Genomic DNA, 26,149 nt, shown 5'->3' on the forward strand with positions numbered 1-26,149 from the left:
ATGTATGTATTATGTCATGCATCTCATGTGTATAAGACACGTAAGTTATCTTAAGTTCAAGTGCAAGATAAGATCAGATCAGTTAATTAGATGGTCATTTAGATGCATGGTACTAATGCAGTTCAGTTTCAGGGTGGATGTGTAAGCCATGGACTCAAGCGTGGTCCACCATAGTATGCCAGAATACTATCAGAGGCTCCCCTTGTGACCACGGGACGTGGAGCCAATGCACAACCTCGCACACAGAGTTAAGTATGTTAGCTAGTCAAATCGGTCAATTAAGTCAGATCAGTCAGTTAATTCAGATAAATCAGTTATGCATAGCATAAACATTAGTATGTACAGTCATGAATTTTAAACTCTCAGCATGAAAACTTTTATAAAAACTTTATGTTTATTATGATTACGTTGTGATGGATTTTTTGCTGAGTTTTTGACTCATTTTAGTTTGTTTTCATGTTTTTCACCACCCAGGTGAGAATGATGAACACAAGCAAGCAAACCAAGATTAGAACGAGCAGTTGATTTAGTTTCAGACATTCTAGAATAAAACTGCTTTTATGACATAAATTTTATTCAGTTTATTCATTTAAGATTTTGGAAGACATTTTATTAGACAATTTTTCTACAAAATAAATCTTAATTTCATTTATTAAATATGAGATCTCTTGCTGGGTTTATTTTATGAAAAAACGCGTAACACTCTTAGACTACGGGATGGGGGTGTTACAACTTCATAAATCTTGGGAGCATTTTGCAAGGCAAGTCGTTGTTCAAGTTCCTTCCATAGTTGCCGAGGTCATTTGGATCAATTGGCAACACCTTAGTTTCTCACTTAGAGAACCAATGATCAAATTCCCACTCCCTCATGTATATATATATATATATAAATAAAAATAAAAATAAAAAAGATTATATTATATTTAAAAAAAAAAAAGTTCCTTCCATAGTTGGTGAGCAGTCTCAGCATAAAGGGTGTTGCTCTTGATGTCAACAAGCATAGTGTTTTGCAATCAAGTGATGACTCAATGGACTATCAGACTTAGGCTCAGATTGTATTCGTAAGTCATCTCAACTCATTTCAACTCATCTTAACTCATCTCACTACTATTCATTATTATTCATCAACTTTAACTCACAAATCTCACTACTATTTACAACTCATCTCAACTCATCTTAACTCATCTTCGAATCCAAACGATACCTTAGATGGTTCACAAATGCTCCCATCAACAAACCTGAGTGTGTTTTTTACGCAAAGAGCTCTTTTCATTGAACGTGCCCAAGAATGATAGTTGTTTGAATCAAGCATTTGGGTGACAAGAAGGGCTCCAGAACTGTCATTGGAGCCAATAAAATAAGGGTTGTTTGGTTGGGATGGATCATGAATATTTGAGTTTGGATTTGTGTTTTGATTGACATTGGAATTGATGGAATCAACCATGATGCTCTGATACCATGTAAGAAAAGGTAAAACAGAAAGTAACAAATACTATGCTATTGCTGAAGAACAGAAAAACAGTAAGGTAATAACCATGCTTGAGAAAGAACAACATTCTCTTTGTTCTTTTTATTAATTTGTTATGTGTTCTATACATTCGAGCTCAGTATTTATTCAGAAATAATTGAGGACATTTGATGACAAAGCTTACTCAAGCCCATATGGTAGTATTTTACGACTTGCATACTTTGAGAAATTTCTAGAAGTGGCATGCAGTGTTTCCCACGTGGGAATTGATCATGGAATTGTGAGTGTTCTAGTTGCAGGATGGTAGAATACGTGAAAGAAATCATTGAAAATTGCATCAACGAGTCAACACAAGTTAGTTTTAGAAGACCTTACGGTCTAAGATGGGTACTTGGTTGAAAATCTTAGTGCTTTGAAATTTGCAGTTTTTGCAAAATCACTTAAATACCGTGAGTCTGATCTTATCATGAATATTTACATTTGGACGTAGCGCAATCTGTGCGATTTTCTCAACTATACGAATGAGTAAAAGCATATGCCATAAAAGGGCTCTCGCAATTATTGGTCGATCTTCTTTAAGCATTTGGAAATATCAAGCTGGTCCTATGCAATAGTGGGTGAAACTTTTGGAAGTGATTTGACAGGAATAGTGGAATACCACCTCTTGGTTTGGAAAGATGGGTAGTATATCCTCTCATAGGACTGATCAGTGGTTTCCTGCCACAGGTTATGCATCCACCCCCATTGGATGTATTGCAATCTCCCCCAATAAGGTCTTGTAACAATCTCTGGACTGGAATATCTACTAAATGTTTAGAAATAAGATAATGAATAAATAATATACATGCTTGTTCATAGGACTGACATAGTTCCTAGTTAAATATATTTTCCTATCTTATCCTCAATTTCTTGTTTCATTCGGTCATTTGTCCGTCCTATCTACAACAAACCGTATTAATATATTTATATATAATACTTTGGATAAATTCTAATTATGACAATACTAATAAGTGTTTTAAATTTTATACCGTACCGGTCGGTATCGTCGAAATTTTTCGTACCGACTGGTACAGGTACTATATCTATTTCGTACCGGCCAAAATACTGACCGTACCGGCCTCAATTTCGGCATGTACCGGCCTATATTTCGGCCAGTACTGACCGATATTTCGGCCTGTGTGTTTTTTTTTTTTCATTTTTTCAAACTACAAACTTATTTTTTAACCCTCAATTCAGACTAGACTATTTATAATTTATATATATATGTATTTATATATAATTTATTTATATATATGTACTATTATTTTGGAATATACTTTTTATATATATTTATATATATAATTTATTTATAAATCGACTATCTCAAAACGTTATCTCGAAACGGTACCGGTATCGAAATATTTCGTTCCAGTGCCTTGACCGGTATGAAGTCCGGTACAGTATTCAAAACATTGATACTAATTAAACTAAAAATAGGTGTTTACTGTCCCATATATTACAATTTATAATAGAGCACTTCAACTTCTGTAAATACCATAGTAGGTAATTTCTAATGGGATTCTAGTTTTTTAATGTCAAAGAGAAGTGACTCCCTCTCTAGCTTGATCGTCGGAGACATCCCCTTTGAATTCCCCGAGGCAATTGTTCTAGTTGTAAGTTAGTAGAATGCGTGAAAGAAATTATTGAAAACTGCATCAACACTAGTTAGTTTTGGAGGGCCTTATGGTCTAAGATGAGTACTAATTGATCTTTATGCTAGGTTTGGATGTTGAGATGATATCAGATGATCTGTAAATAGTAGTGAACTACTTGTTAATAGTAATGAAAAGGTCTAAAACTACTTCATGTACCAAATACAAACTTATGCCTGGTTTGGATAGTGAGTTGAGATAAGATGAAAGTTAAAAGTTAAATAAAATATTGTTAAAATATTATTTTTTTTAAATTTTTTTTTTTGAGATTTGAAAATTTTGAATTATTTATTATATTTTATTTGAAAATTTAGAAAAATTATAATTAATTAATAAGATGAGTTGATGGTTTCACTATCTAAATCAGGCCTCAGCGCATTTATAAGAAGTTGTTTGTAGTTTTTGTTAAATCATTTTAAATACCGTGGAAGTCAGATCTTATCACGAATGTTTACATTTGGACATAGAGCAATCAGTGCGATTTTCTCAACTATACCAATGAGTAAGAGCATATGGAATAAAAGGGATCTCGCAATTATTGGTAGATCTTGATCTTTAAGCATAGGAAATATCAAGCTGGTCATATGCAATAGTGGGTGAAAATTTTGGAACTGATTTGGCAGGAATACCAACTCTTGGTTTGAAAAGATTATCGGCTTCTTCAATACACTTCCGCAAACTGAGCTGTGGTACAGGGTGAAGTTTGGAAATGGAAAGACGATTGAAAAGGTAGATGTTCTCAACAGCTTGGTGAAAATATCAAGAAGCTATGAAGAAGATGAGACATGGTGGGTGTGTTTTGCTTACCTCTCTTGAAAGACGGGATTAATAGCAATAATAATGCTACTATGTCTCTCTATTTTGTCTTCTCATTTTGACCGTTCATATATTTAATTTTTTTTTACTTACTGATTAAGGAAGTGACTATTAATGTATTGATATTTTTTTTATATCTTTTAAAAATGTTTAAAAATGTTAAAAAAAATATGAATAAAAAAATATTAAAAAAGTAAATAAGAACTACTTGTAAAAATGATGAAAAAGTAAAAAATAATTATAAACAAAAACCTATTGAACAACTATAAATTCTTTAAGATTTACACGATGTGTTTATCTATTTTTCACTTTTAGACTAATATAAATACTGTACGACTGATGTTGGAGAATTCGTCCAGTAGTCCAAGGCATTATATTATTTTCACAACACATAAAAAGCTCGAGTCGCAAGAAAAATATAATGATATGAAAATTGATGTGCGCATTCAATTGCATAGTTGGTAGCCACCAAAGTAGAATACCTTTAACAAATAAAAAACCAATCTGCTCCATTATCTTTTCAAAGTGGGAAGATCCACCCCCGTCATATTTTTCTCGAGAAATGCTACATACAGTCTCATTTAGGGGCTGTTCGTTCATTTAAGCCTGGATAATTTTATCTTTAAAAGTATTTTAAAATTATAATAATATCTCTCTCAAGATATAATAATTTCCATTTAATGAAATATATCAATGGGTTTGTACTTTGCACACGCAATCTTCATTGGGAGACTGTAAATAGAATTTCTCATTTTTCTCGGCATTTGCCAGGAACCTTGAGCCAAAGTCATTTCTCACACACTTGTTCAAGCAATCAGAATATAATTTGGTACGCTATATAGAGTTTAAATAAGGTGTGCCCGTCACAGTTTCTCCATGAAACTTTGTATTAAAGATAAGAATCATTGCTCACTGTCTTTGTACAAACTTGAAGCAAAAGAAAAGACAAAACTATACTATCTTCCAAAAACCATTGTAACCGTTAAATCATTTGAGGATGCAATTTCATGGCCTGCTGTAGAGGATTCTGTATCCATAAAGCTGCCCCTCATTGAAGTAAAATTAGGTTGTCTAGGCAGAGGAAGAGTCACAGCTTCACTCTCCAGCATTAACACAACAGATGACATTGTTGGTCTCTGAGTTGCAGAATCTTGGACACACAGCATCCCCACCTGTATGCATCTCAACGCTTCATCTCGAGGGCATGAATCCCTAATAGAAGGATCAACGAGCTCCATTGCCTTGTCTTCATTCCAAAGATGCCATACCTAATTCCATTCAAAGAAATTAAGTTGCTACAACATCTAATTACTGATTCGTGGTTTAGTTTCTAATCTGAATGTGCAAACCAAAACATCTAATAGACGTGTACTTACATATCCAATAAGGCTTGAGTATTCAGATAAACGAAAGCTAGTGTTCCTCCGACCACTTACAATCTCTAGTAATAATACACCGAAACTATAGACATCCGACTTCACTGAGAATAGACCTTCCATTGCATATTCGGGAGACATGTAGCCACTTTATTCAACAAAGATGATGAAATCCAGATTAATCAAGTTGTATATGCACGGAATGTGTTAATGTAATGTTGTATACATGCATATAATCATGCCATACTTACTAGGTGCCCACAACTCTGTTCGTATTCGCTTCATGTTGGTTTCCCCCGAATATCCTCGCCATCCCAAAGTCTGAAATCTTTGGATTCATGTCTTCATCCAACAAAATGTTGCTTGCCTTTAGATCCCGATGAATTATTCTTAGCCTTGAATCTCGGTGGAGATAAAGGAGTCCTCTTGCAATCCCTAAAATAATTGTGATACGTTTCCTCCAATCTAGTATTGTTTGCTTGGTTGGGTCTGCCATTATGTTCAATAGAGAATGCAAATAAGAAGTTTTTGGGGTAAGCTTTATAAATTCAACCATTGATCTTGTGTGATTAAATGAGGAACATACCAAATAGAAAGCAATCCAAGCTTTTGTTTCGCATGTATTCATAGATCAACATCTTTTCTTCCCCTTGAATGCAGCAGCCCAATAATCTGACAAGATTTCTATGTTGTAACTTGGCAAGCAGTATAATCTCATTCTTAAATTCGTCCAAGCCTTGAGTAGATCGTCTTGAAAGCCTCTTTACAGCTATTTCTTGCCCCCCAGGAATGCTCCCCTGTCAATGGAAAAAAGTTGTAATATCTTATTGAGTTTTAACTTCCCTCAAATAATTTTTCAGAAATACTTGCGATGAAAATTCACCTTATAGACAGCACCAAATCCTCCCTCCCCAAGCTTGTTTTCTTCACTAAAGTTGTTGGTAGCAGATACCACACAATTGAAGTTGAACAATGGTAATTCTGGCCTACTTGCTTGATCTCCTTCAATGTTAAGATCAACTGATCCTGAAAGATCAGTAGAAAGTTCTCCACTTTTGCTCCTTTCAAAGATTGGTACGTCATGACGAGACTTGCAACATGAAGCAGACTTGGAGGGAACTGTGGGCAAAACTAAAAATAAATACAAAGAAATTAAGTGTCAAGTTAAGATCACAACCATTAACCTTTTTCTTATGCCGCCTCAATTTATTTAACTTCATTCACTAAATATAAAAATTTTGGGTATTACCTTTCTGTTTTGTTTTGAACCTCCACAGCAAGAATACGAATACTCCAAGTACCAGTACTCCAGCCACAACAATTATTATAATCACAAGGGTGGATAATTTGTTCTTGCCACCTACAGATAATAATATCATTATAAGTAAACTGTTGTAAGATCTCATTTACATCTTGATCTAAAACATGTGAAATAAAAAAGAAACTGATTTGAATTAACTGATTGAATTGGATCAGGGCATCACAGATTCACAGAGGAGTTCTGCGTCACATCGAGCTTTCCAAATTCTCCACACCTTTTCTTGTTTGTATTCTTAATTTGAACAGTTTATATGGAGCTAAGAAAAATCAAGTAATATTTTCATCCCCATCTGTCCCTTGACATTGACCAAAGACAGTAATATGAACAATAAGGAAAAGTATAGCACAATGAAATTTGTGGCTATAGAAGAATATGCTCTGCAAAAAGAATATGGAGTTCTGAATGATTTCAAGGGCTGAACAAAATAGAAAGCCTGCTTGCTTATCAAAACTAATTCAGTAGCATCTTAAAATTTCCTGGGGTAATAGTACTGCTTTTTTTTTTTTTTTTTTGAACGATTATAATTAGTTTCCAACTCGAGATAAGAACAATAACAAAGGGAGTTCTAACATTACCTAGTTCAGAATGCGCAAGACGGATATGCAGAGTATTCCCTCCTCTCTTAAAATGCTGAACATCAACCAAGTCTCCCTTCCATATCATGCACCCAATCCAGTTAACATTTGCGTACGCAGTACAAGAACAGATCTCCAAACACTTGTCCGAACAAGCCTCGTTGAAACCCAACGTCACTAAATCAGGAAAATCAGGCAACTTCATGCACGGTAAGTTAAAAAACCCATCTTCTCCATCATTTTCCCCTGTGACGTTGCTAATATCTCTCTGACACTGCAATTCAGTCCTCCTTACACACCCACCTGACCAATTCCCCCTATTCCATTGATCTGTGTTCCTTGGAACATACCCTTTCATACACTTGCAAATATTTGGTGAATCTGCTGCACTACAAACACCAAAATCACCACATTTGTTATAGATCTCACAATCGTTGGATGGCTGAGATTGAATAAGATCCCAAACTCCCTTATCCCCCTTATATTCATCCCATCTAACCTGCTCTTCATATCCATCCCAACGTATCCGAAACTTCAACTTATCTGTAGTGTTTATTGCCGTATAAGTAAAATACCGGCTTCCATTTTCTGAAGCGGAGAGTGCAAAACCATACAAATAGTTTCCTGTCATGTTTGGAACACCAGAAAATATTCGTCCATCCCAATGCCCGCTTCTCCACCGCCTATTCTCTCCTTCCCATATCACTATCTGTGGCGAGGTTCGAGGATCAATCCCCATGGAGTAGCCTCCTGGTGAAGGATCATCGGCAGATTTCCATGAAGTGAAAAAACGATTCTCACCCATTTCAGCATTCACTCGGACTCTCATACCAGGCAAAAATGTGTCTGTCGGATCATTGAAGCTCTGCCAATACACCGTACTGTCATTGCCGGAGAGGATGAGGTTTCCTCTATCATCAAGTTGAGCTGTTATATTTTTTGATGCAATTGAAACATTACTTGTCCATACTGAAACGTTATTTCCATCGAAAACCGTCAAATTCCCATCATCGCCGATGCTTAACACCCCTGATTTATCGGGTATCGGAATTTCTCTGTTTGCAACCCATACCACAGATAGTTCCGGAACGGAATATAGTTCCGGAACGGAATACCATATTCCAACATATCGTGCAGATGAATTTCTGGGGCTGAAGAATCCCAGTTCGAACTTCTCACCCTCTGATTTCACAGTTTGGCCGTCTTTTATGGGTTGGCCTTGTGTGATTAAACTGGCCGCATGGCAAAACAAAGAAAGAAAACAGGAAATGAAAAAGAACGACAACAGAAAGACACCAACTTGGTTTGTAGTCGTTATGCCCATCTCAGAACGGAGACTCGTCTGCTTCTATGAAATCCAAGGTAAATGGTCTCTAATATCAATGGAATATCTTCAATGGCTATCCTTTTTCGTCATTCTCTGTCCGAATATGATGTCGGGCGGACAATTTAGACTTGAGAAGCTTGCAAAAACATGCATTGACCATCCGGAGTGATACAGAGAGCTGATGGGTAAAGGCAAATGGGTTAGGTGAATGCCACAGACTCTTCAATCTTCAATCCCACGCGGCCACATGGCTTTGACACGCTTCTGTTTTTCTTTAAAGTTGGTAAAATGACAACACTAAACTCGAGGCAGGACGAGGGGAAGGGAAAGTTCCATTTTCCAGCCTATTCACATTGATGTTTTCCAGACGCTCTCTCTAGAAAGCACCAAATTCTTATTTCTTCTGACGTGATGGTTAATTACTGTCTACCTTTTCGTTTCTTTTTTTTCTTTTCCCATCTGTAATTTCTCTTTCAGAGGATATAATATGAATCCCGTGAGAATTGAATTCAAGTATTTAAAATTAAACTTTGGAGTCAGTGCTAAGTCTATTACCATAATTTATTTTCACAATTCTTTTTAATTCATCACATTTTATCATATTTAATTATTATAATTTTTTTAAATTTTTATATAAAATAAAAAAAATAATTTAATTTTTTCAAATTTTAAGATAAAAATAATATTAAAATAATATATTCTAATAATATTTTATTTAACTCATCTTATCTTATATTATCTACAAAAACAAACCAGATCTACCTAATATATTTTATTAGCTATATTATTATTTTAAAACATAATTGGTTATAAAAAGTATTTTTTTATATAAGTTAATGTAAACAATAATGATATCTATTAGTTACTGTTCACTTTCATACTTCACACATATAACTTTTTTTTAAAGTGTAAAGGATTTTTCACAAGGTGTGAGAGTATTTTTTATAAGATGTAGATATATTTTTTATAAGATGTAGAATGGTGAATAGTGTGATAAGAAGAATTTTTATAATGTAAAAGTCTATATGAAATTTACAAATATATTTTACTTTATATTAAAATAAAAATAAAATGTTAAATATATTTTAAAAAAAACTTACATATCAGTTATTGATATGTTAAAAATTATGTAATTTAAAATTTATATTTTAAAAGAAAGTTAAAAAATGAATCTTATGAGTAAAAATGTAGTATATGTAATACTATTCTAAAAAATATATATTGACTAAGTTTTACAATATATATTCATACAAATTTCTCAAATAATATAAAATATGTAATAAATATTGTAAAATATATTTCATTTTGATAATAATATTCATATGAATATATAAAAGTTATTTTACAGTTCACCAATGTGATACTGACATCTTATCTTTTTAAAATATTGTTAATTTGAATTTCAAATTTTACATAATTTTATTTTATTTTATTTAAAGTAGAGTTATAAAAGAATCATATATACTATTTAGTTTTGACCTTTTCTTTTTCTCACTCAAAACTTTTTAAATTTAAAATAAAGAATGGCTCAAGTTGTGAAATAAAAACAAAACAATTAAAAGCAAGTGGCTGTGCTGGACTGACAGCAGTGGATACCAAATGTGACGGTTTGCGTCTGAATAATGAAATAGAAAGTCAATCTGAAACAAAAGAGGTCGAAAGCTATTGGTGGAAAAAGAAAAACCAAAAAGGCGTATTTGAAAAACAGAGGTTCAGTCACCTCACTAGCAGCCAAGTTTGACCATTGTAATCATGCTTTTGACTCTTGTTCCTTCGAATCTACAATAAGGGAATCTAAAGGGACCCAATACCCGTATGATTCCAACTTGAACAGTATGATCGGTGGGTTGTTTGCATCAACTAACTGCGTTTGTACCAATCTTAGGATGTTCGGGAAATGCGATCAAGCCAATTTGTAAATATTATTAAAATAGTTTAAATTTAAGTATTTATTAGATTTTAAAAAATTAGGAAAAAAAATTCAATAAAAAATACTATAAAATTAAAATATTATTAGAATAAAATATTGTGAACGATTAGTTTAAAAGTGTTTGTGTTTAAATATTGCATGGAAAGAAAATGAAATGTGATAAGATGATATGAAATATATTTCTAAACAATCTCGTCCTCATTCTATTTTACAGATGAGATGAGATGAGATGAAAGTTGTATAAAATATTATTAAAATATTATATTTTAAAATTATTTTTATTTTATAATTTGAAAAAATTGAATTGTTTATTATATTTTATATGAAAATTTGAAAAAATTATAATGATCAGATTAGATAAGATGAGATTGAGTTGTTTGTATAACCACATAAGGCCTTAAACAAATAAGTTCAGCATAATTCTTTAATAAAAAGGTGAATTCCATTTTTTAAAAAGTGTAAAAAAGTTAATTATGTTTTAGTGGAATCTATTTTTTTAGAGGCCCTACAAGAGAGTTGTCTATTTGAAAAAATTCGTCCCTAGAATTACTTAAAAATAAAAATAATCTTTCAAGAAAAAACTAAAAATAAAAATTGGATCAATCCTTAAAATTAGTGTTGATACTGCTGCAATAGACAAACAGAAATGCAGAATTAATATAGGAACAGTTATTCGAGACTGGGAAGGGAAGATCATAGCCACAACGAGAATGAACAAATTTCTATTTCCTAATCCACATCTTGCAAAGGCGTATGCAGCTCTTCATTCTATCTTATTAGGTTCAGATATTGGTCTAAGCAAGATAATTTTTTAAGGAGATGCATTTAAAGTTTTTCACCGAGATCAATGGGAATGGAGAAGTCTGTGGTCAAGCTGGTTTGATACTATCATATGTGAAGAAGAGCGTTAGCAAGTTTGAGTACTGGGCAATAAATCACACCAAGAGGGCTACTAACCAGGTGGCTCATTGTTTAGCTAAGATGACTCTTGATATAGATGATGTACCTATTAAGCTTGAGGAAATCCCAAATTGTATTGCTACTCAGACATAGAGTTTTTTCTAGCAATAAAGTAAAAGCTTCATTTTAAAAAAATAAATAAATAAATAAATAGTGTTGCTGTTAGCTTCGCCAAATATTAATCATCAGGAGCAATCAAAAGGGACATGCAATCAGCCATATTACTACCATTATCAAGCTTAAGGGGGGATTAGAGCATTACCAAGCACTGTACGCTGAAAAATAGTAAAATGCATTTCTAATTTTCTAGGCTGACCCCTTAATTTTTCTTATCTTCTTTAGATAACAGAAGAGTAAAGAAATATAAATAGAAGTTAAAAGATGTCCAATTCAAAATTTCTACAGAAGATAATATGTGTATGATTTGAAGAAAGAATATACTGATATTTAAATAGAAAGGTAATGGCATTACAGATATTACCGTAATGGAACATGCAGCTGTGCAGTAAAGCCAAGTTCGACCATTGGAGCATTGGCAGCGAGGTCGCTAAGATTTTTGGATAATTTACTTAATAAGATTTTTGGATAAAATATTATTAGAATATAATTTTTTAATATTATTTTTATTTTAAGATTTGAAAAAGTTGAATTGTTTATTTTATTTTGTGTAAAGATTTGAAAAAATTGTAATGATTAGATAAGATGAGATGAGTTGAGAGTAGTTGTGAAAACAAATAAGAACAAGACAATGAATCTTCTTCGATCATATTTTCATCTTTCCAAGTATGGAAAATGTGGAACATTGACAATTTGGCAGCATTGGTAGACCCCAAAATATCAAGATCTGGCTTGGAAAAGGAAATCTTGAGATGCATTCATGTCGGGCTGTTGTGTGTATAAGAATTCGCTAAAGATAGACCAATCGTATCTATTGCTATTTCTATGCTAAAAAGTGAGATTGTTGATCTACCATACCCAAGGCAGCCAGGATTCATTGTAAATCAGATTACCTCAGAAAATGAGTTCTCTTACCCCAATCAAAAAGTTTGCTCTATCAACAAAGTCACTATTTCAATGGTTCATGGTAGATGATACATGCATGCTATACATTGGAAGTCTAAAACTGTCATTTTGTATTGAACAGGCACTACAAAAGAAGTAAGAATTACCGGCGTTTATATTATCGGCGGTTGTTTATGCGCCGATAAAAATATATTATTGCCGGCACTTATTGTTTACGCCGTTAAATAATTGAATTTTCCGGCGTTTATATTGTTATGTCGGTAATAATATCTAACTTTGGCGGCGTTTACAAAAATGCCGAAAATATATCAATTTTACGCTGGTAAATTAGTTGTTTCCCGACGTTTATATTATTACACCGAAAATAAAATATAGTTTTGGCGGCGTTAAAAAAAAGCCGAAAAGTGATCAAATTTATGCCGGTAAATAATTGAGTTTTCTCGCGTTTATATTATTACGCCGGAAATAATCTATAGCTTTTGCGGTGTTTAACAAAATACCGACAATTGATTAATTTTACGCCAGTAAATTAGTAGTGTTCCGGCGTTTATATTGTTACGCCGATAATAATATATAGTTTTGGTGGCATTTTAAAAAATGCCGACAATTGATCAAGGGACTTAAATAATAATTTTTTTATGTTTAAATCACTAATTATTTATTTAAAGAATGGGTCATGAACCAAACTAGTAAAGGGCATCTTGCTAAGATTCACAACTTACAAAAAGAATAGTAAAACTAATGCATAATTCACCACTTCACCTAACACCTGATTTCAAAACTTTTATAATTCGTTCCAATTCCAACTTAGCAAAACAGAGCAAACGTAGATATATGACATAACCATTAGTATTATCTCAATTAAAGAAAGTTGCAAATACCATTAAACTAAAATATTAATATAATTTGAGATTCTTCACTTATAACCCCTCAATTCTCGTCCTCATCGTTCTCTTCCTCTTCTTCATCTTCCTCTTCTTCGTCTTCCTCTTCATCATTCTCCTCTTCTTCATCTTTATCTTCCATTTCATTCTCTATTTGATTTTGTCTTGAAGCCTGAAAATAAATTCAAATGAGAGTTCAAAATTTTCAAAATAAGATTGATTGATATCAACTAAACATATGTGAGGTGCTCACTTGTGCATGCACGAATGTGTTTACGAAATTTCGCAATTCAGTTAATTCGTTCCGCATTTTATCAAGCTCTTCCTTTAATTTACCATCTTCTTGCGTTGAAGTTAGTAATGAATGTTGACAAGTTTGCCTTGTAGGAGTTGGCCCAAACCCCAAACCACGCACACGTCCAGGCCATTCTAGGCCCATAACTTTAGAATAAACATCATCTGTTGCCCAAGTCATGGTTTCTCCAGACCCCATTTCTATCGGCCTTATGTCCTGTGCTAAAAGTTCCTCCATCTCAACCTGTAATAGATAATAAAAAATACACATTCTTCATCTTATAAATCCTTTAAAATTAAAAAGTAATAAATTTGAAAAACATACAACTTTCTTCCTCGTCTCATCATTGTAGTGGGTGCCCTTTCTCTTATGTGTCGTGACAAACAACTGGGCTCGACTTGGCAATGTCCCAGTTGATTTTTTCTGCGTCCAAAATTTTATATTAAACACATATATTGAAAACAAAGAACTAACAAATATTCAATAGTAAATAAATACTAATTAAATAAATACCGCATCATGGACATATCTTGCATAACTTTTTGATCCTCCACTGTGAACAACCAACTGCTTCTTATGACACTCCTTATTTTTATTACATTTTGACTACAACATCACAAAAATTATGAGAATTATGATTAGAATAACTAGTTGGTTGACTTTCTAAATCTATAAGAGAAATGCGCGCGTTTTTACCTTATATTCTGGATCGAACCAAAAATTGGCCAACTCTGCTAGTTGTGATAAATCCACCATATCGGGACTTGCCCTTGCCACAACTTGTGCTACAGAGGTGTCTTTTTCATGAATTAACTTTTTCTTCAATTCGTGTTTGTAGTCTTTCCATTTCTTCCCCAGGTCCTTCAGTATCCATTTTTTGGATGCATCCAATTTGTCATCAGGAACTTTAAACTTGCCTACAGTCAAAATAAATTTACACAAGTATATGTCTTGATTTCTAACAAAATTTTCAAAATATACCTATTTAATTAATAATAATAGTTTAATACAAGTTTTATACCATTATAAGACCCCACGCTTCCTCCTTTATGGTTTTAGGCACCGACCTCCAATCCTTGTAAATTATTGGAACCAACTTATTAGTTCTCGCTATCAGGCCACCAGACCTTACCACCTTTGAGTCTTGCTTTTTGATGGGTTGACCAAGATTATTGAGCTCCATATCAATTCGTTCCCCTTCTGGAAGATGCTAAATGTCATGAATCGAGTGCAATGGTCGTTTTACTCTACCTCCATTACTATCTGCAAAAATGGATTTAATGACATTGTTACTATTTTGTAAATGTGCATTCATAGTAAAATAAATAAGAAGTAAGAAAAACAAAAACATACCAACAATGACAACAAAACGATCTCCAATGTCGGAAAACAAGTCGACATTTTCTACTTCCGAATGTGGTTCTATTGGTACAGGTATGCATGATTGGGTCTCTCTGTTGATCTCTATATGTCTAGGTAGTTGGCCTCCCATTTGTATCGATGTAGAAGGTTGGGTCCCCTTCTGTGAAGATAATGATGGCTGGGAAGGACAATCTACAGAAGGTGATGACTCCACCATCCTATCAACGGAAGGGGGAGGCCCATCGACATAGGGTAATGAATGGGCCGCCCTATCAAGAGATGGGTATGATTGCGTCTCACTATGAACATCTGCTATTGAAGTAGATTGTCTTCGCAAGTGTGGCCTGATAGTCTTTGCCTTTTTTTTTGGACCCATTGTACCAATACAAAAATAAGATTACATATATGCAAATCAATAGAAATAATAATATTTAGAGCATGATATGAGATAGAAGTAAAGTTATAAGAGATATCATGTTAAAAAGTCTAAATATATATTTCTTACTCAACACTATTGAGTAGCTTCGATAGTCATTCCGTCTATGTCATTTCGCATCCACACAACATCGTCAGTAGCAGGTTCAATAGCTTCATCGTTGGAAGTGTTACAACATTCATTGACTAAATATTCATCCTCATCCTCGTCAGTCACTTCCTCTTCACCAGTGTCATACACGTCTCTTGGTTTTGTCTTAACGACAACAATCCAATTTGGACATCTTTCATCTGCCACATAATATACTTGAGATACTTGGGAAGATAAAACAAACGGATCATCAGTTATCCGATTACCAGTATGGACTAGGTGAGAAAAATTTACAAGACTAAACCCAAACTCGTCCTCCTTGAAACCTCTACCCCTAGTAACGTCTACCCAATCACATTTGAATAACACATATCGAGATCCATCATAATACATAATCTCAATCATGCGTGTTAATTGGCCATACCAAGCAGGGCCATCTTCAGTACACACACTAACACCACAATTCTGAGTTTTCTTCCCATTTTCGTAATTCCTAGTGCGATATTTTGTGCCATTGATGACAATTCGCTTAAATTCTTTGGCAACTTGCATGGGACCTTTAGAATGCATTACGACTTTGTGGCCCAATTCACTTCTTCCATTGTCATCCATTTTCATTACCTGAAAGGTTGGATTATTAGAATTGAGTAAATGACAAAAACTAACGAGACATAACAAATTATGTGATATAATATTGAATGGGGTGTAAATAGTACATAGTCTTGAAACCAATTACAAAATTGGTCTTGGTGCCTCTTCTGTAGTTCGTCATTCGATGCATGCCTATCATCAATTGTAATCCTCAATATTTCCAAGTGCATTCTATATATATTCACGGCATCACAAATGTCTGTTATAATTACACAAATATAAATGAAATGTAATTTAATTTGTACGTATTAAGTATTGCAACTCACATGCGGAATGGAGTGAAATCATCAGAGTTGAAGAGAATATGACGATGTGCTTGAGTCCACGCCTTAAAATTGAGGCGAACGTCAAGAACTTTCCCTTTAGAATCATCCGGGTTTCTAGATGGTCTATTGAAGACCGTTTGACCGGATTCTAAATAACGAGAACAAAATGTCATTAATTCCTCCAGCAAATATCCTTCAGCAATGGAACCTTCTGGCGCAGCTTTGTTACGCACATGAAACTTAAGTCGGTGTAGGTACCTATAAAAAAAATCATGAGATGACTTTTACTATTTTTTTAAAAATATATTTTACTTTAATAGATTTATGTGTTTTTAATTCAATAATTATAGCATACCTTTCAAAGGGATACATCCATCGATAATGCACGGGTCCTCCAAGTTTACATTCTGCAACTAAATGTATAATCAAGTGCACCATAACCGTGAAAAATGATGGCGGAAATATCATTTCTAATTGGCACAATATGTAGGGTATTCTAGATTCCAATCGGTCCAAATCTTCAAGCCGCATCGTTTTCGAACAAATTCCCCTGAAGAATCCAGATAGCTCGATTAAGGGTTCTATTACTTTCTTAGGTAATGACCCGCGTAATGCAATTGGTAGGAGCTGTTGCATCAGTATATGGCTATCATGACTCTTCATGCCCACTATAGTACGGTGTTCAAGCTTGACACAACGTGAAACATTTGAAGAATAACCATCTGGAACTTTTAAATTTTTTACGACCTTCAACAAGTCTTCTTTCTCTTTGTTACTCATTGTGAAAATAGCTGGAGGCAAATATGTCTTGTTTGCAGCTGTGATAACCGGATGAAGTTGTGGTCTCAAACCCATCTCTTGTAAGTCAAGGCGTGCCTGTATGCCATCTTTTGATTTCGTATCAATATTTAATAGTGTGCCAATAATATTATCCACCACATTTTTTCAATGTGCATCACATCAAGATTATGACGCAATAAATTATCTTTCCAGTAGGGCAAACTAAAAAAAATACTACGTTTCTTCCATGAGTGTTCCTTAACAGTAGTGGACCCCACAACTCTATTTCTTTTATGATTTGTTCTAGCATTGCATCTTTCATCATCTAATTATTCTAAAATTTCATCAGGTGTTGGCATAGTAGGTGGATGATCAATTTCTCGTGTACCATCAAATGTTCTTGCCATCATTCTCCACCTATGATTTCTTGGCAAGAATCGTCTATGCCCCATATAGGAAAATTTTTTTCCATGTTTCAGCCATCTAAATCATGTATTACCCATACAACAAGGACATGCTAAACGACCTTTCGTACTCCATCCAGACAAATCATCATATGCAGGAAAATCACTTATCGTCCACATTAAAGCTGCGCACATTGTAAACATCTCTCTAGAGCAGACATCATAAGTTGGTGCTCCAACCTCCCATAATTCCTTCAATTCTGATATTAGAGGCTCTAAGTATACATCTATATTCATTGAAGGTGATGACGGTCCCGGTATAATCAACGATAGCATGAAAGTTGATCGTTTCATGCACATCCAAGGAGGTAAATTGTAAGGTACCAACATAACCGGCCATGTACTAGGTTGTAGAATTTAACACACTTTCAATATATTTGCATGTTATGGATTTCGTGAGAAGCGAAGTATCAAGTGCTTCTTCAGGCCATGCACGCTTGCATTCAGCTTTTTGAAATGGAGTTATGCAGAGGAGGATGCAGGATCTTAAAGAGGACTGGAACAAGTCCTTGAAATTTTCATGCCATACATGCATGCTAGCTTAGCTTGGACAAAAGTTACATTGACACAAAAGATTTGTGAAACGTACAATATCACGCATCCAAAAGCCTGCTTGGAAAAGTTTATTTCAATTGGAGAAAAACAAAACAAAAGAGCTTCCTATCCTGCAGTTAGCTATTTCCTATCCTTACCATCGAATGATGCTCATGCAGGGCTTCTGCTATTGAAAGGAACTTGCACTGGCAGTGTCACATGCTCAGGTAATATTAGAGGCCGGAAGGACAAGGAATGTGGACAAGATTGGTGTGAATAGGATACCAGGGACCTGCAATTGTTGAGATGCTTTAAGAATCAAGAATCAAGAATAGTATGATCATTTTCTTGATGAAAAATCACATTTAGAGCATTTGTGCCAGGATTGTAAAACATTTTCTCAGAGCAAGTACACATACTATCACACAATTAACATGCTTTCAATGCTAATTAAACAACTGCCATCTGTATGTTTCAAGCATATCAAACACCACTATTATTTTGTTTGATTGTATCTATATGGTCTGCGTATGTCGCTTCCCCTCAAAAGAGGAAAACAAAAATATTTCCTAGGTGAAAATTATGCAAATAGTATTGATCATCAGCAGGTACAGCTAAAACATAGCTACACAAGTTACAATGAAAGCATTGTGGATTACATACGCATAATAAATTCACACATTATGCGTGCACTACTAGCAGTCAACATTTAAACTATTTTGCTAGGCAAGAGGCTTTTTTTTATCGGTAAACATCTAAGCAGGAGATATTTTGTAAGAAACCAGAAACTGAATGGAAAAGATGGTAAGAATCAAGAGGCTAACTTGCCTTTTTCTTCTGCTAGATTTTATTTAAATAGTACAGCTTTACAAGAGTAAAAATGGTAATATACAAAATGGAAATTAAATATGGTAATGTACAAGATGGAAAGTATGACTAATTAACAGCAATCCAATGTGGCTCACGGGGATTGTGCATAAATTGGCACAATTGGTTGACGTCATATGCAATATTAGGGCGCGAGATGGTACAATATTGAAAAGCCCCAACTACACGGAGATATTCAATAGGATTAGACAATAATTCACCCTCTTCATAGGAGAGTTTCGGACCTGAGGTTGTTGGACAGCTAAGTGGCTTAGCACCCACCATTTTGGCCCTTTCTAGCAGATCAATTATGTATCTTGTTTGGCGTAGGTGGAGCCCATGTTGATCACGGCTAGCCTGTACACCTAGAAAAAAACTCAGCTCACCCAGATCTTTAATAAGAAATGAATCTTTGAGAGATGAGACAAATGAATCAATTGCAGTCTTACTAGAACCAGTTACCAATATGTCATTAATGTAAACCAACACATACAATTTTACAAAACCAGTAGCATAGATAAAAAGGGAATAATCAGCAGTAGACACAATGAAATCATACTCCAATAGCAATTGTGAGAGGCGGCGAAACCAAGCACATGGCGCTTGTTTGAGGCTGTACAGAGACTTATGCAATCTACAAACATAATCTGGATGATACTCATCAACAAACCCTTGAGGTTGCTCCATAAAAACCTCTACATCTAAAGACCCATGTAGAAAAGTATTTGAAATATCTAATTGACGTATATTTCAATTGAAAGAAACTACTAAAGCAAGAATCATGCGAACTGTGGTGCGTATCACTACTAGTAAAAAAGTTTCAGCATAATCAATTCCATACTGCTGATCAAACCCTTTTGCAACTAGACGCGCTTTATAATGCTCAACACTGTCGTCAGAGAACCGTTTTATCTTAAAACCCCATTTATTTCGAACAGTATGCTTTCCTAGTAGGCAAGGGTTGAGTGACCAAGTCCCATTTACCATTAATGCTTCAAATTTAGTTCCCATCGCAGCACTCTATTATGGAGAAGAAACGGCTACTGTGTAGGTGGAAGGCTCATTATTGGTAATGACCGTGGAGAGTACCTGCAGGGGATGCCGAGTTGAGTAGAAGAAGTTAAAATCAGGGAAGGTTTTGGGTTTGGAGTTGCTAGTCATTGATCTGGTTGTGACTCGGCGTCGGTCATTTGATTGGTTGTTGGGTGGATTTAACGCTAATGGAATCAGTGGTGTGGGGATTTCGGTTGCAGGTGGATTATTCAAAAAAATGGATGGACTACTATTTTCTAGGGAGGGAACAAGATTTTGGTTTTCAATGGTGGGAGAGTGCCGAAATGGGACTGATTCTGTTTCAGGGGTGGTTGATGTTTGGGAAAGTGGAAGGGATTCGGTTGCAAGTGTGAGAGAGGGCTGAGAAAATGTAAAGAGAGGAACTGATGAAGCAGAAGGAGACATACTTGGGGAAACCGTACTTGACAGGGCAAGAGAAGAGAGGACTCCACGATTTGCAGGGAAATTTTGTTCATTGAAAATTACACTATGCGACACATACACACAGCCAGTATTATAGTCAAGACACCTATAGCCTCGTTGTTGACTGGCATAGCCAATAAAAAATGCATTCTTTACTCCGAAAAGATAATTTGTGAGGTTCATATGGTTTGAGTAACGGAAAACATGCAGATCCAAAAATTTTAAGATGTGAATATTTGGAAACTTTTTTATCAAGCATGTATAAAGGTGTTAAATTTTGTAGCACTTTTGGTTGGCAGTCGATTTATGAGATAAACAAATATGTTAGAAAAGCATCGGGCCAATATGTATTTGATAGGTGGGACCGAGCTAGAGATGTTAACCTGGTTTCAACAATATGACAATGTTTTCATTCAGCGATCCCATTTTGTTGAGAGGTATGCGAGCACGTTAATCGATAAAAATGCCATGTTCTTGTAAAAAAGATTTGAAGGTAGTGGAGATAAATTATCCACCGTTATCAATTTGTAATTTTTGAATTTTACTAGAGAAGACATTTTCGACTAAAGCCTTAAATTGTTTAAAAATACCAGAAACCTCATTTTTAAACTTAATGGGATATAACCAAGTGAAACGAGAAAAGTCATTAATAAAAAGAACATAATATTTGGATCCACTAACCGAATACACAGGAGATGTCCATAAATCTGAATGAATAAGTGCTAAAGGGCGATTGGTTTGACAAGTTGAGTCACTGAAGGGTAATTGTTTGGATTTCCCTAAAGGGCACAATGAACACAACCCTTGCTTATTGGATGTAGAAACATCTAAATATTTGGAATGAAACAATTTATTTAAAACAGCTTGAGATGGGTGGCCTAGGCTATCATGCCATGTGTCAAGAGTTGTGGACACACTAAGTTTTGCCGCAAAACAAGAAATTTTATTTGAACAAGATTTATTGTCTGCATTTGGATAGAGTCTATTCTTAAGTTGCACTTGGTGTAGAAGTCACCCCTTGTTGTTCTCCCTCATAGAAAAATCATTTATAGTCAGTACAAAATAGCAATCATTATCCAAACAAAAATGGTTAATAGAGATCAAATTTGAGGATGCATTTGGACAATGAAGAACATAAGATAGAGTGAAATTTGAATGATTTGTGGTGAGAGATGTGGTACCCATATTTTTTATCACCAAACCTGAGCCATTTCCAACCGTGATTGTTTCTTCTCCTTCATAGGGCTACGAGTTGGTGAGATTTGCTGTATTAGTGGTAATGTGAGCATTGGCCCCACTGTCTGCATACCACACTTGCTGAGTATAAGAGGTATTACCTTCAGCAGCCATAGCAGCTAAATCCAATGGTGGGTGGCGACCTTGATAGGAAAAATAAAACCGATGATAACAATCAAGTGTCGTGTGACCCTTTTTGCCACAGATTTGACAAATGGGCCGCTTGTCAAGGGAGTGGGGCGCATCAAGCTTGCTGTTGGAGGAGGTCGTATGAGTAGGAGGACGATAATATTGTGTTGGGGAATGGGATTGGGATGAAAAACCGGGCCCTTTAGTTTTCTTTAGAGACGTATTTTTGGATTGGGTTGCTGCAAATGCAAAATTAGTCTCAGCAAGAACTGGGAAGTTTGAGGCCTCCATCAATGTCTCTAAGCTCAGATTTTCTGTCTGAAAATCATCCAGGGTGAACTCTTTGTCTCGTTGCAAAGGTGAAAGCAATGACAAAGGGCATGAACTGCAGCTTGAGTCCACTCAAGAGGTATGTGATGAGATCTTGTTGCTCCACAGATTTGCTAGCAGTGGACAGTTGATCGGAGAAGTGCTTGGCCTCTTCAATGTAAGAGAGGTAGGATCGGTTGCTCTATGAAATGGTTTGAAGTTGCCTGTTGAGAAAGGCAATGCGAGACCTTGAGGTTTAGGAGAAACAGGCTTGAAGGGCATCCCATACCTGCTTGGAGGTCTCCAGATTGAGAGTTGTGAAGACAAGTTTGTCAATAATAGAGGCATAAAGCCAACTGAGCGCACTATTATCTTGTTTAGACCAGCGTGCGTACTCTAGATTTGGGGAGTTATCAGGTTGAGTCTTGGCTGGAGCAGGGTTGGTGCCATCAACTAGGCCAACCATGTTCTGACTTTTCAAAAAAAAAAAAAAAAAAAAAAAAACCAGAAATTGGATCGGCCAAGTGAGGTAATTGTGGCCATCCAATTTCTGAAACGAAGGTGTGGTTGGTAGGGAAGAGTCCATTATGGTGTGGAAGCGTGGTTGTAGGATCTTATTTGTTGGGCGTGAGCCTTAGAGTACTGATACCATGTAAGAAACCAGAAACTGGATGGAAAAGATGGTAAGAATCAAAAGGCCAACCTGCCTTTTCCTTCTGCTATATTTCATTTAAATAGTACAGCTTTACAAGAGTAAAAATGGTAATGTACAAAATGGAAATTAAATATGATAATGTACAAGATGGAAAGTATGACTAATTAGCATGATACAAGTGAAAGAGGGAATCAAAGAAAATTATTTATGCTCATTCTGGAGGAGATTGAGTTGCAGATTCAATTTTGGAATGTCCATGAATACTTGGTCTAACACATTTCACATCCAATCACTATAGGCTTTCCACTTGCAAGATTACACAAGGAAAATTCAATGTAGCCTTCAATTATAAGATACTCTAACTCGAATATCTTTCTGGATAATAAGCATGAAATACCTTATAAAACCCAAAGAAATAAATTTCCTTGTAACATTACATGCCTAAATTATATAATATTGTTCTTATTGTAAGATATGGAGGCAAAAACATACATGTGGATGGACCATTGATCCTCCAGCCGCCAACGCATATGCAATATTGTCAGAGGTTGTAGATAAAATTAACCCATCCCCTTGGACAGAAGTGACAAAGGAGTCGTCACAATAGCATTCCAAATTTGTAAGGTCTGATTATATTCCACGATCGATTGTAATCTCATTCAAAACAAGTATTGGTTCTTCAGTATCATACTCAGTTTTAGCCACATCCCTAATAACATGACACCGTAAACGGTGTTGTAATGTCATACTAATTGGACCCTTAAAAACAGAGTCAAGGCATTCACTGTAATTTTCAGAGTTTGGAGATTATTAAGGACCAACTTCCAAATAGATAAGAAAAAGCCAATGATATGAACCCGTGGGAATGAATTCCCTTGAACCCACAATCAATTTGAAAACTCTCCAAGAAAGCCAAAAATCAAGTCAAGGATGGAGAATCTAGACCCGATGAGAACCCGTTTCAAGAACCTAGATTATATTAAAATCTAGACCCGTTGAAGAACCCGTCTCAAGAACCCAGATTACAAAGGAGGAACGCCACAAAGGTTGTGATTTACCTTTGATAAGTTCAAGAGTTCAATCAAGAACAAGAGGAGAAAACTCAACTCACAAATAAAATTCAATATTGTCTGATCTTCAAATGAGGCTACAAGGAGTATTTAAACTAAACCTAATTAAAACCCTAGCCAAAATAAAGCCCCCTTTTACCCAAAATGCCCCAGATGAACAGTGTCATGCTACAGTACAACGGCTACAGTACGGCTACAGTAACGCTACAGTACCTCTTAAAACCCTAATTCCTAAAAGTAACTTTCCAAGTAAGCCCTTGGCCAAAATACAAGGCCTTCTTGAAAACTCTAGTTCATTGAAAATAAGACGTGTGGGCCAGACATCTTCAAGCCCACTTATTCTAAACTAATAAAATAAATCATTTAACCAAATTTGAAGTCTCAAATAACAATAGGCCCTATCTCTAAGCCATGTCTTCCACAGCTTGAATCAAGTGGATCAAAGCTGGTTCTCCTTCTTTCAAGCCCATCTTGAGTGTTGGGCTCTTGCTAGCTTCATCCCAAGTGGATTGCACCAATCCGTGCATTGCTTCCTTGATCTTCTTGGTCCTTGATCTTGTAATTGGCCCATCTAGAATTTACAAATGATCTTTAAGACTAGGCCCACCTTGGTTCCCATCATTCCCCCTCTCCTCAAAAGGATTCGACCTCGAATCTCCACCTGGATTAAAAGGAAAAATGTTAGTAACATTGAAAATAGCAAAAACTTGATACTTACTTGAAAGATCTACTTCACGTGTATTTTCATTAATTTTCTCAAGAAATTGAAAATGTTCATCCAAGCTACTCCTATCATAACAAGCAAAGCCATCAGAGGTAAATGAGTAAGTGGATTAAAACCATAAACAACCTCAAATGGAGAATAAGAAATAGTAGTATGTAAGGTTTTATATGCACACTCTAATAAGGGCAAATGATACTCCCGCAAATGTTCATGTAGCAAGTCAATGAATGGCAAAAGATACTCCCACAAACGTTCATGAAACACACCTGAAGTTTTTCTTACACCACTCCAATCATATGCAAACTCAATGAATGGCAAGTAATACTTCCACAAATGTTCATGCAACATGTTGAAAGTTTCCCTTACACCAAAGTTACCCAACAAACCACCATGTCTATCACACACAAGCAACTTAAGCATAAAACTAGTTGGCACACAAAATCTATTCTCTCTAAACAAGTACCAATCTAATTTATAGAACTTACCAAACGATACTTTTTCACATGTTCCATAGACACTAGCAAAGTCATCATCATTAGCATGCAATTCCTTATTATATGCAAGTCTCAACAATTTTACATCTAAAATGAAGATAAGGACGTACCTTCTTGCTAAAGCATCAACCACAAAATTTTTCATACCTTGTGTGTATTTGAATACATGAGGAAAAGTCTCAACACAGTCCTCCCGCTTAGCATGCATTATAGTCAACGATTTACCTTGTCCCTTCAAGTGTGAAAAAGACTCATGTTCTTCAAAGAAAGGTCGGTTAGGAATTGTCGCACTTGACACAAAATCAATGTAGTACTCTATCTCCCTAATAGGTGGCAATCCACTAAACACACCTCTAAGAAACATAACCTCATATCCCTGCAACAAAAAGACAATAACACTAGGCAAAGATACGTCAAGTTCGTTAGTATTAAGATTCGCCTTAGCATAAAAACTCACTTTTCTTTTTGTTTTTCTCTCACTTTCTTCACTCTCTCTTTTCTTTCCACAATTCTTTTCTTTTTCACTCTCTTTTTGCTTTTCACTCTCTTTTTTTCTGTCACTCTCTTTTCCTTCATCTTGTTTTGAACTCTCGACCTGACAACTGTTTTTCAACTCATTCTCTCTTTCTCTTGAGGTTTCAGCCTCACCCTCATCTTTTATCTCACTCATTTTACTCTCTCTCTCGTTTTCGGCCTCACTATTTCTTTTTTTCTCAATCTCACTTTCACTCTTGCTTTTTAGCTCAATCTCCTTTTCACTTTTTCTTTTTTTATCACACTCATTTTCACTCTTTCTTTTTTGAGCAACCTCACTTTTCAGTTTCAAATGGTCCCCATGGACTTGTGTTGGAGTTAAAGGAGCAAGTTTGATTGTTTTTCCATCCTTTTCAAAACTGTACATGTTCCTTAACCCATCATGGATCACCTTCCTATCGTACTC

The 26,149-nt window shown here is 35.1% G+C and overlaps 2 protein-coding genes across 3 annotated transcripts; both read right to left on the minus strand.

The window, feature by feature from the left end:
• Window positions 1–4,858: 4,858 nt before the first annotated feature.
• On the minus strand, window positions 4,859–8,817 carry LOC121268604 (G-type lectin S-receptor-like serine/threonine-protein kinase B120). Of its 2 annotated transcripts, none has more exons than XM_041172930.1 (7): window positions 7,248–8,817; window positions 6,601–6,711; window positions 6,235–6,470; window positions 5,938–6,148; window positions 5,603–5,840; window positions 5,352–5,499; window positions 4,859–5,243 (listed from the first exon to the last, which is right to left on the minus strand). In XM_041172930.1, exons 1-7 carry the CDS (start codon window positions 8,569–8,571, stop codon window positions 4,932–4,934), a joined length of 2,580 nt encoding a protein of 859 aa, XP_041028864.1. In that variant the 5' UTR covers window positions 8,572–8,817; the 3' UTR covers window positions 4,859–4,931. The 2 variants fall into 2 exon arrangements, with proteins under 2 accessions (XP_041028864.1, XP_041028862.1); XM_041172928.1 differs by having other exon boundaries at window positions 6,235–6,482; window positions 7,248–8,816.
• Window positions 8,818–13,597: 4,780 nt separating this feature from the next.
• Window positions 13,598–14,849, minus strand: LOC121267147. Its single transcript, XM_041171015.1, has 5 exons — window positions 14,699–14,849; window positions 14,363–14,583; window positions 14,180–14,272; window positions 13,991–14,089; window positions 13,598–13,909 (listed from the first exon to the last, which is right to left on the minus strand). The coding sequence occupies exons 1-5, from the start codon at window positions 14,847–14,849 to the stop codon at window positions 13,598–13,600; spliced, it is 876 nt and encodes a 291-aa protein (XP_041026949.1).
• Between the last annotated feature and the right edge of the window lie 11,300 nt (window positions 14,850–26,149).

This window comes from Juglans microcarpa x Juglans regia, chromosome 5S (assembly GCF_004785595.1).
Source record: "Juglans microcarpa x Juglans regia isolate MS1-56 chromosome 5S, Jm3101_v1.0, whole genome shotgun sequence".
NCBI lineage: Eukaryota > Viridiplantae > Streptophyta > Magnoliopsida > Fagales > Juglandaceae > Juglans > Juglans microcarpa x Juglans regia.